This window comes from Eurosta solidaginis, chromosome 5 (genome assembly GCF_040869045.1).
Source record: "Eurosta solidaginis isolate ZX-2024a chromosome 5, ASM4086904v1, whole genome shotgun sequence".
Classification (NCBI taxonomy): domain Eukaryota; kingdom Metazoa; phylum Arthropoda; class Insecta; order Diptera; family Tephritidae; genus Eurosta; species Eurosta solidaginis.
In genome coordinates, this window is record NC_090323.1 from 47,963,369 (window position 1) to 47,975,406 (window position 12,038).

Consider the following 12,038-nt stretch of genomic DNA (forward strand, 5'->3'; position numbering starts at 1 on the left):
TCCAGTAAGGTTCTTCCCCCCAAAAGGTCTGAAGTTAATGAAAGAGCAGTGTACTCCTGATGGTTTTTACTTGGCGGCTTCGGCCAGTGCATATCCCAGAATTGGGAAAATATATTCATATAACAAGTTGCATGATCGAAAACGGACGAATGCTTTCTACTGAACCTGGTTTCAACTTCAGTGAGTCTTTAAGCCGAGGCGTTCTTTGTTTCTGTAATGAGCCCAGCTATCTCAAGGGTCAGGGACTTACCCCCGAAAAGCCGATTAATTAGACTTCATGATAGAAAAGTTCTCCGGAAGACTTATGGTTCTTCCCTATTAGCTCAACAGTGCGTATTGTATCTTAAATTCAGAAAAAACTGGCCTGATGCTCCTACTTTTTAAGGTTACGAAGTCGCTCTGGCTAAGCATTTGACCCAAAGCTTCTAATGAATTCGAAAGTGTGACTCAAATTTTCGCTACCTGATCACTGCAGCGTTTTCCAAGTGGACGTCACCGCTATTAAGGGTGCAGTAGATGGGATGCTAAACGCCGCTTTACCTATGAGATAATTTAATATTTAATCAGGTACTCAGACATTATTTGACTTTACTTGTAGTGACATCGAACTGTTTTTTGATAGAAATTATGTGGGTGCGAGCTCATAATCTCTTGTCCCGAGAAGGCACTTGCGAACAGAACGTGGCTCCAAAGTTCGTCAATACATATTAGTTAAAAAGTTAACAGGGTACAGTTTAATGGAAGTATATGCCGTGTGTTTTAATATACTGGAGGACGACGTGGTAGAAGTCTCTAGTCACTGTATGCTCAGATGTTTAGTTATTGCTGGGGCGAGGCGAGATTATCTCTTTCAGGACATATACAATTCTCTGAAGGAAGTATTCAAGGAAGATGCCTGTCTTGCCCGTAACGTTATCGTTGCAGCGTTTACCGATTCGCTAAAAAATATTTAGCCAAAGTGTCATACAGAGCTGTCCACCGATTAAGCAAATCTAACATTAAGTAAGAAAATAGGTCCTTAGCTCTCACCAACGGCGTCACATGAACCAAAGGGCTTAGAAATTTGTAATTGCCTTGCGTAGACGGCCACTCGGCTTCTTATCTATACAACCGATACAGTTAAGTTAATGTTTTATTATTGTCAGGTAGTTATTATCGACGAGTTATCGGCTTGTTATCGCCAAGTCATGCGCTTTTTTTGGTTTCTTATCGGCTTGTTATTACCAGGTTACAAATGTGTCATCGATTTTATTGTGAAATCGATGACACACCAAAAACAAATTGGTAGCACTGATAAAAAAAACTGTTCGATATGAAATCGACTACTTTTTTATAGTCAATCGATAATTTTTTGATAACAAATCAACAACTTTTCGATCAAAATGTATAACTTTCCTTTTAATTTTGATAATAAACAGATAACTTTTCGATAACTTCACGTTTATTTTTTAGTAAAATGTCGATACAAGTTCGATAAGTAATCAATAAATTTTCGATAACAAATCGATAAATAAAAAAAAATCAGCAACTCATTGATAACCTTTGTTATCTATAGCACACTTATAACACTTATATAGCAAATCGATAATTTCTCTATACTTCGTCGATAACACAGCTATAACAAACCGATAAGTCATCGATAACAAACCGTTAATACTTTGATAATAAATTGATAACACGTTGGTTACAAATACAAAAAATAATTTAAAACTCTTACTTAGCTATCTACATCCCTACGCCATTTTCAGTTCTTGGCGGCACCCCTGGAGGAGTGTAAGGGCCTCAAGCGATAATAGGTAGGTAGAACATGTATAGGGGTGGGATTTATATTGTTAAAAACATATACACTTACAGTCGCGCTAATTGCAGTCGTTCGTGTGTTGGTAAATTCTCCACTGTTTGCATCTCTGCGACGAGGTCGGCATGCTCCATTTTCAGTTGCGCTTTGTGCGCATCATCCGCTTTGCGATTAACTAAAATGCCCTTGACCATGTTTACTGACTAATTGGGAGTTACCGTTGAATGCTTTTATCTTTGTATGTACGTATGCATGTATGTATGTGTGGTTATTATTTGTCTTATTTAACGTTTGGTGTACGCTTTGTTGATATGTACATTTTTTTCTCGTATTTTTTGGTGTTTGAGCGGAATTGTGTGTTCAGAAGTTATTTAAACAAAAAAAAAAAACAGAAAAGTTGAAATGCAGATTACTTCATCTTAATTTCGCTTTCAGCACATTCAGCTGCCTTTTATATTGTAGAGACTTTGTTTCTTTATTTTCTCTAATTTTAGCGGATTGCTAGCAAGTATAGCAATGCTTACAAATTGTGCTTAATTAGTAACTTTTTCAACAGCAATTTTTTTAAACATTTTTTTCTTATAAGATTGACAGCAGCAAGTTTAGCTTGTTTGACTGCTTATTTAGGAGCAGCACCGTTGCTGCCCACAGCCAATCGATCACCGGCTTGCTCATATATGCTAGCTGTGCGCATGTGTAACATTGTCCGGTTGAATTTTAAATTGCCTCTATAATTTCTCATGTTCACTTGTGATCGCTATTAGTTTTGAATGCCCGTATTGATCAAATAACTCTTTTTGTTGTGTTTCAATGTGATTTTATTCTATTATTTTCAGTCTTATTATTTAATTTTCTCGTTTTGTTTTTGTGGTCCTGGAGTTGTGTTAGATTTTTAATGTGATCTGCAATGAGAGAGAAAAACAGGGTTTGATTAATTGAATTACGTAATACTAAAATATTTATATAAAATTTAAAAAACACTAAAATTTAAACAAGCTAAGGTAACCTTCAGAATATCTCTTTCTGAAGTTATTCATACAACCGGATTCTCCAACCTCAACGGTACGCACGATCTTTATATCGATTTGATGTTTGCTAAAACCAAATCACCAAGAAAATACTTGGTCAAAACTAAAAGGCGTGAATACCAAGTATTCGTGAAGTTCGTCACGAATCTCAAAACTGTAAGTCCTTAAAGGAAAATAGATAGACCCACCAAAAAGTATACCGAAATGATCAGGATGAAGAGCTGAGTTGATTTAGCCATGTCCGTCTGTCCATCTGTCTGTTTGTATGCAAACTATTCCCTCAATTTTTGAGATATCTTGTTAAATTTGGTGAGTGGGTATATTTAGGTGTCTGATTTGACATTGTCGGAACCGGCCGGATCGGACCACGATAGCATATATACCCCATATAACCGATTTTTCGGAAAAGAATTTTAGTCATATCTTCTTGAGTTGATCAGATTGAAGCTACAAACTTCACCGTATGCTTTCGTATATTGCACATATTGTTGTCTGAAAAAATGGTTGAGATCGGTCGTATATATGGTATGTATCCCCTACAACCGATTGTTTAGATAAGAAGCTTTTCGTAATTACTGCCCCATTTTAACAGCTAGAGGCTTCAAATTTCACCGAATACTTGCGTATGTAACATATACTGTTGTCTGAAGAAATCATAGAGATCGGTTGTATATATGGTATTTTTACGAATTTACTGCAATTCCTCTTACTTGCAACCTTCTGCTAACATTCGAATCACTAAACTGTTGAATAAATAACTCCACTATTCAATAATGCAAAATGGCCTTTATTAAAGCACTTCTATTGCTCGCCAGATAGCGTCTTAAATCAAACTGAGTGTCGTGCCTCTACTGTTGCTGCCTTTTATACTGTCTGGTTTTCTCGTTGCATATTTCTAGGCTTTTCTATTCTAGAATTTACTAGTTAGTTATCAGCTATAAAATTACCAGCTACAACCAAAGAGTATATATTTGTTAAAAGGCGTCACTCGATACTTTTGTTGTTGCCAAAGCAACCCTGTCATGTCGAATGTGATTCTCAAGGAAGTTTTGTTTAGTTTTCTTTAACTGCATCCTATATATTTATGCGGTGAACTGACTTTGCATAATTACGATTTTTGGAAAGAGAATTAATAAAATCATTTAATACAATCAATAAAATAAACACAAATACCCCACGAAAATGTATAGAAGGCGTTTTTATAAATACATCTGTCAAAAAAAAACCAACGACTACCTTGAGAAAGCATCGAGTAATTTGCTTTGGCAACAACAAAAGTATCGAGTGACGCCTCTTAACAAATATATACTCTTTGCTATAACTACGTTTATACTCTGCCAACCATGACTACCAACTTTTAACCACTTTCCCCTGAAATTCCAACACCTTCAAACATTTTGGTGTCAAAAAATTCAAGTTTTTGGGATATTTTTGAGGGTGAAAAAAATGTCCCATAAATAGAATGAGTGCGAATGAAACAACATGAGTGTCTTGCTTATGAATATCCCAAAACAAGGGAAATAAAGAAAAATTATTTGAAGTGCCATTGACGTTGGAAAATTAAAAAAAATTCAAGCGTGATTTTGGCAATTTCGCTAAAATTATTAATTATTTGCGGCTTAGTTGCGAAAAAAATCATACGAAAAAGTGAAAAGAGTGCTTCAAAGTGGAACGAAACCTGCAGACGACCATATAGCATAAAAACTGCGGTTTTCATCATTTTCATCGCCGCCATACGTAAGTACTCAAAAAAATGTGTATTATTATCTTAAATATGTATATTATGGTGTCCAACATAATATAGAGATACAACTGCGGTGATGCATCTATATATTATATATGTTATGTCTCTGACAAATTTCAGGAAGATTTTATGATGTTGTCATAAAATATATATGTGCATACGCTTGTACATATATCCATAATAGTGTACATCAAAACCAGTTCAGTGCTAAGTCCCTGACAAAGTTCTGGAAGATTTTATGTTGTCATATATGCATGCGCCTGTACATAATAGTGTATGTCAAAACGGGTCCAATGCAAGGCCCCTGACAGAGTACAGGAAGATTTTATGGTGTTATCATAAAATATATATATGCATGCGCCTGTACATATATACATAATAGTGTATGTCAAAACGGGTCCAGTGCAAGGCCCCTGACAACGTACAGGAAGATTTTGTGGTGTTATCATAAAATGTATATATGCATGCGCCTGTACATATATACATAATAGTGTATGTCAAAACGGGTCCAGTGCAAGGCCCCTGACAAAGTTCAAGCAAGATTGTATGGTGTCATCTTAATCTATATATAAAAGAACGTTGGTGGAGAGGTAGCCTAGAACCAGGAGACGGTTATAGGATACTTTTTATCCCGTTCTGGCTAGGGTCTTGAGAGATCATGTATTTGGGGGATGTGTTTGTACAATATGGGTATCAAATGGAAGCTTGTTGTTTTTACACATTACAACTTTACGTATACCAATATTACAAACTCAATGGATGAAATAAGTCGAGGGCTTACAAAGTGAGCAGTGGCACCCTCCGTCTCCTCTCGCCATCCACCCTCTTTTAATTGTTTTTAATGACACGCTTTTATTAGCTTTATCTGTATGTTTGTTTGTAAATCTTCATTCGCACCTGCGGCCTTATTAACATGCTTTTATAATTAGCTTCACCTTATTTGTAATCCCGTCGGGGTAATTTCGTGGCTTTCGATCATTTGGGGACCCTATCAGGTTATCAGCTCATTTAGTTACTTTTTTACTATATTACAAAAATAAAATACATTATACAGACAAATTTTGTTTAAACAGATAACCTGATAAGCAGGCTAACGGGAATAGGACGGAACCTCGGGTAAAGGCTAGTAAAATATATATTATTAAGAGATATATCTGTAGGTAATTAAAAGACATTTAGTGATCGTAAAATACTAATTAAAAATGCTTTATTACTTAATCTTTTTAAAAATGAAAAACTGAATTTGTCATAAAGAAAAGAGCAAAATTGGGATTTCAAGAGAATTTACCAGTGATTCCAACGGTATTTTTTTTTTTTTTTTGTGGTGCAAATAGCAAAAGCTTTAGGGGTAATTTCACGTTAAAAGTTCAAACCATCGTTTTTTAAAATTGAAACATTTTTAAAACTTGTTAACGGATTTTAACATGATTACAACTCCGAAGCAGCTTATAAAAACACTTTATATATATATATATATATATATATATATTTAACCACTGAAATCCCCATTTACTAAAAAATTGCAAAAACAATTTAACTTTTTGTTTCCAGTGCCTTTGAGGAACACACTGCAGAACACCACAACAGCACAAAAACAAAACAGGATAACACCGACAAAAATTCATTTAATTTTTATTATTATTATTAATATCACTACTATTACTATCACTACTATTACTATCACTACTATAAGTATTATTATTATTATTATTATTATTAATTATAACGATGAATAAGAGAACATTCTCAAATTTAATGAGCAGGGAAAGGCATATTTTGAGGGATTAAAAGAAAAATTTAGGAAATTAAATGAATCATCTGGACAAGATATCGATAATTTACCATCAACTAGCAGGGGGGCAATTTCTTTAGATAGAAATGAAGTACCATCAATTAGTGGGGGAGTGACTTCTTTAGATAGTGATGATTTACCATCAACAAGTAGAGGGGTGGTGTATCATAATTCATCTGCCAATGATGCACCGTGCGCTGGTGGGGAACTTCCTTCCTGTCATGACAGCGATAGTGAATATGATAGCGATAGTGAATATGAGAGGTATTTATTTGAAGATAGTGAACTAGACGAGAGTGTAGACGAGTTAGGACCCACGGACATGACGGGAAGGGTACGTTTAGCGTTGAAAGGTTGGGCATTTAGAAATAAAACATCACAGAGTAGTCTTTCTGATCTTTTGCACTCTTTGGATGGAGCAGGACTTAAGGGATTGCCAGTAGACGCTAGAACAGTTCTGGGTAAAAGCAGGGAACTAGTAAGTATTAGATCTTTTTCAGAGGGCGAGTTTTTGTATTTTGGGTTTGAATATAATTTTTACTTTAAAGAATTTGATTTTCTCGAAAGTTTAGAACGAATTTCAATAGATGTGGGGATAGACGGGCTTAAAGTTTTCAAAAGTTCTAACAGGGTATTATGGCTTGTTATTCAGGGATGAGTAAGCCCCCAGATGTAAATGATTTTTTAAAAGAATTTTGTGAAGAGATAGGCACTTTAGCTCAGAATGGGGTGAAAGTGGGATCTAGACAATTGTTAAAGGAATTTAGTGTTAGGCTATTTACTTGCGATTCACCAGCTCGGGCATTTATAACTGGGGTAAATGGTCATACAGCAAAAAATAGCTGCCCGAAATGTTTGCAAATGGGGCAACACTTAGATCGGGTGTGCCTATCCCAAGAAGTGGGCGAGCTAAGAACAGATGATACATTTAAAACTAGGCTAGATTTGTCATTCCATAATCATAACCCATGCATTTAGTGGACTTAGGAGTAACTAAAAAACTACTCAAGTTGCTTACTAAAAGAGGGAACGTAACGAGAATGAACGAAAAATTGATGTTTCTGAATAATTACGTTCCCTCTAAATTTTCTAGACGTAGCCGTGATCTAGACCAATTAAGCAACTGGAAATCGACAGAATACCGGCAGTTTTTATTGTATTCTGGCATTTTCGTTTTAAAAGTCTGCATACCGGATAACCTTTATTATCACTTTCTTTTGTTGCATTGCGCTATTCGACTTCTCTCCTGTGAGAAGTCTTGTAAAGTAGAATCTAATGTTGCGAATGAAATGTTAAAGGAGTTTGTTAAATTATTTAGTAATTATTTTGGCGCGAATTTAATTAGTTTCAATGTCCACGACCTTTTGCATTTAAGCGATTGCGTAAAACAATTTGGTCCGTTAGATTCTTTTTCAGCATATAAATTTGAGAATTATATGCAATACATTAAAAAACTTATTCACAATCCGTCTAAGATACTGCAGCAATTGTTTTTAAGGATAGAAGAAAGACGAAATTTTGCGGATTGTAGTAAAATTTTAAAAAATGATAAATTTATAATAAATTTTAAGAATGATAAGGACAGTTTTTTCTTAAGTAGTACATTGAGTTCTATAAAAATTGTCAACCAACAAAACGAAATAGTTTGGTAGTTCAAGCTTTAACAAAAGTTGGAAACGCCTTTATAGAGCCCCTTGAGTCCTCATCTGGATTAGGTATTTTAGTACCTGAACTTATAGATGAGGACGTACATATTATAAACAAAGAAAATTTAGCCCTTAAGTATTATTCTATACCTGTAGGCCCTAGATTTATTTTAATTCTGTTATTACATAATTTATTTTATAAATTTGCATAGGTTATATATAGTTAAGATTGCCGTTGTAAATGGTAGTTTGTAGATATATTTAACCATTTCCTTTTACTACTTAAGGCTTTCCGTTTCCTTTTTGATTTTGTACATAATTAACCTGCATTGCTTTTATTATTTATTTCTTTTTTTAGAAAAATTAAAAAAATAACAATAACTATCATTAGAAAAAAATTATTGTTCTGGCCTTGAGCTCGATTCGAACCTTGTATAATTAGTATTAACATATTTTTAATAAAATATTATATGAATTAACAAAAAAAATATATGCACATAATAGTTATTTAAAAAAGTTCTAATTTGTTTGTAAAATTATGTATATTCTACTTTGGAACTTGTTAGCGTTAAAATGCGGGTTGCGGGTTGTATGGTTTACTTACGCGAGGATTATAGCCGATTATAAAAACACTTGCACTAGTTTTTCTTTGTTTAATTACTATAAGAATAATCGGAAGTAGCCATTGACAGCTGACAGTCAGTGCTGCCAATGCCACTAATTGACGTTTGATATGATTACATATAGAGATGCCAATTAGGCGCAAACATGCCGGCCGCCTTGAACGACCGTTCAAAATTAGAAAAAGGTACAAAGTATTTAAAGTTTACATCAATAAAATTCAAAGTGAAAAAGTGTCTGTTTTTGTTGGTAATAATGATAGCTTCGCAATAGGTCTTAGCAGCTCTCCTTCGGATGTTCATAGGTTGACAATTCGTACGCGATCATCTGAGCCGGTATAGCTGTCGAGAACTCGACCAAGTTTCCATTTAGTGGGCGGAGCGTTGTTGTCGTGTATAACCACGACACCATCTCGTTGTAGGTTTTGCGTTGGACGAACCCATTTCGATCGTCGCTGAAGATTCGCGAGATATTCGTCTCGCCATCGCTTCCAGAAGTGCTGCCTTATTGCTGTGATTGCTTGCCACCGCTGATGAAGGTTGCCCTTGAAAGGTTCTGTGTCAAGCTCCGGTAACCCCTTTATTGGTTCGCCGTGGATAAAGTGCCCAGGTGTTAGCACTTCGAAGTCTTGTATGTCAGAAGGTATCCAGCAGAGTGGTCGAGAATTGACACATGCTTCCACCTCGGTTAGGACTGTTGAAAACTCTTCGTAAGATAGTAACGCGGAGTCTAGTACGCGTTTTAAATGATGCTTTATGCGCTTAATTCCAGCCTCCCAATAGCCGCCCATGTGTGGAGCGCTTGGAGGGTTAAAATGCCAGGTGACTTGGGTGTTGGCGAAGTAAGATGCCAACTTGTCGTCGTTAACGCACCTTTCAAACGCGGCACGTAGCTCCCTTTCAGCACCGACAAAGTTCGTGCCATTGTCGGAGAACATATGCTGACAATGTCCTCTTCGGTTGGTGAAACGTTTGAATGCGGAGATAAAGCTTGCAGACATGAGGTCTCCGGCCAATTCTAGGTGCATGGTGCCTCTGCTCATACATATAAATGAGCAAATGTACGCCTTTGTTGATTTCGCGCCTCTACCATGAGTAAATTTTACGTTATATGGGCCGGCAAAATCGAACGTACTTTGAAGGAAGCATCGCGTACTCGTAACGCTACTAGGTGGTAGATCGGACATCTGCTGCTGTAGCGGTTTGCGGTTCAAGCGTTTGCATCGTACGCAATGGCGGTATGTACCCCGAACTAAATTGCGAATACCAGGGATCCAAAATTTACGTTGTATAGCAGCTTGCATCATTTGCGGGCCAGCGTGCAATATACCGATGTGAGTTTCAGCGGCTATTGCTTTAGCGAGCGGTGAATTTTTAGGCAAAATAATCGGATGTTTTATGTCGTTCGTGCACGATGCGTTCTTAATTCGACCTCTTACTCGTAAAATTCCTGCGTCGTCTAAAAACGGCTGATGACGAACGAGGCCACTACGTATCGGTATTGGCTTCCCTGACCTGCAATTAGAAATTTCTTGTTGGAAAACGTTAGCTTGGGAATACCTTACCAAAGATAATTCGGCTTTGCGGATTTCAGAGCATGTGAACGGTCCGGACAGCCGTTCGTGTCCACTCGACTTCTTAGCAGATATGCGAGCGTTGTTTATGAAGCGAAGTATATGTGCGGTCACTCGTTTGAGTTTGTTGTAAGAGTGAAATTTCGTTAGTAAATCCCAATCTTCGTGCGTTTGCGTTACATGAGAACTAGCTTTGATTGATTTCAGTTCCAAATTCGTAGTATGTTTCGTTATGTGTTGCGTCCAAAAACGATCGGTTTCGGATAACCAGTGTGGGCCCTGCCACCATAAGCGGTGATCGAGGAGCTGTGCAGGTGTGAGCCCCCGAGAAGCGCAATCTGCAGGGTTATGCTCTGAGATGACGTGTCTCCAATGCGATGACGGCAAGACTTCTTGTACATTGGCTACACGATTTGCAATGAACGTTGCCCAACGATTTGGATTTGATTGCAGCCATGCCAACGTTATCGTTGAGTCTGACCACGCGTACAGCTTTTCAAGTTTGTAACCAAAACTTTGTTGAATTAGGCGGACGAGTTTAGCGCCTAGATGAGCTGCGCAGAGTTCCAGACGAGGTAACGAAGTTGTTTTTAGCGGAGCTACTTTGGTTTTCGCAGCAATGAGCACGACGTTTATCTCGTCGTCCGATGACTGAGTGCGGCAGTAGATAGCGGCTGCATAGGCAGCCTCTGATGCGTCAGTGAAAACATGTAACTCTGTGTCGGCGTTTGGACTAGTACCAAGCCAGCGATTTAGCTTCAGCGATGAAAGCATGGCCAGCTCTTTTCTATGCGTTAACCAATCTGTAGCTATCTGGGGCGGAACTAACTCATCCCAATCGACATTACAACGCCAAATTCTTTGCAACCAAATTTTTGAGCGAATGGTGCATGGAGATATGAGGTAGAGAGGGTCGCAAATCTTGCTGGTATCGGAGAGGAAAATGCGCTTTGTTAATTCGCACTGGAGTGGCTCTATATTGAAGGCTATCGCAAGAGAGTCGGTATCCGTGTGCCAAATACATCCTAGAGTTCGGATATCGCTTCCATCAGCCAAGAGATGGGACACCTGTGTAGACGCATGCGGCATCTGTTGTCTCAATGGCTTGCAATTTGTTGCCCACTTCCGGCGCTCGAATCCACAATGAGATAAGACGTGTGAGATGTTACGTTGAAGCGCTGTACGTTCTTGGAAAGAGTCGGAGCCGGAGAGCAAGTCATCCATGTAAAAATCTGGCGTAACGATATTTGCGATATTTTGATATAACGCGCCAGCTTGTTGTGCCGCGCGATGAACGATTTGACAGCGAGATGAGAAGCGGATGCTACCCCATAGGTAACCCTTAATAGACGATAGTCGCGTATTGGCTGCGATGAATGCTCACGCCATACAATGCGTTGATAGTCGACGTCCCGTTTATCGACGTAGACCTGTCGATACATTTTCTCGATGTCCGCAATTATACCATAGCGATGGGTGCGGAAGCGGACTAAAATCGGGAAGAGATCTTGTTGGAGCTGAGGACCAACCATTCGCGCGTCGTTTAACGAGTGCCCTGACGACGTCTAAGCTTAGTAGTGGAACTTGTTTCTTTTACCACGCCGTGATGTGGCATATAGTATGCGGTTTGCGTTGTTGGAGTAGCTAACTCCATATGGGTCAAGTCAAGAAGCTCCTTCATAAATTTGCAGTACTCTTCGTGAAGGTCTTTGTTGGTGGCGAACCTGCTTTCCATTCTCAACAATGCCCGAACGGCTGCGTTACGCGACTCACCAATCAACACCTCGGGTTTTAGCGGTAAACGTACAATAAATCGGCCTTCAGGTGCGCGCTGTG

At 37.9% G+C, this 12,038-nt stretch overlaps 1 protein-coding gene across 12 annotated transcripts in view; it reads right to left on the reverse strand.

Annotated features, from left to right (window-relative positions):
- Positions 1–12,038, reverse strand: part of MYPT-75D (Myosin phosphatase targeting subunit 75D) — a 531,155-nt gene that overhangs the window by 30,261 nt on the left and 488,856 nt on the right. For 9 of the 12 annotated variants that reach the window (XM_067787391.1, XM_067787389.1, XM_067787390.1 and 6 more), the window contains one exon: positions 1,853–2,700. In XM_067787391.1, the coding sequence (XP_067643492.1) occupies positions 1,853–1,992 (140 nt within the window). In that variant the 5' untranslated portion in view covers positions 1,993–2,700. The remainder of the gene's footprint in view (positions 1–1,852; positions 2,701–12,038) is intronic. The other 3 variants (XM_067787392.1, XM_067787387.1, XM_067787385.1) reach the window with 1 other exon arrangement.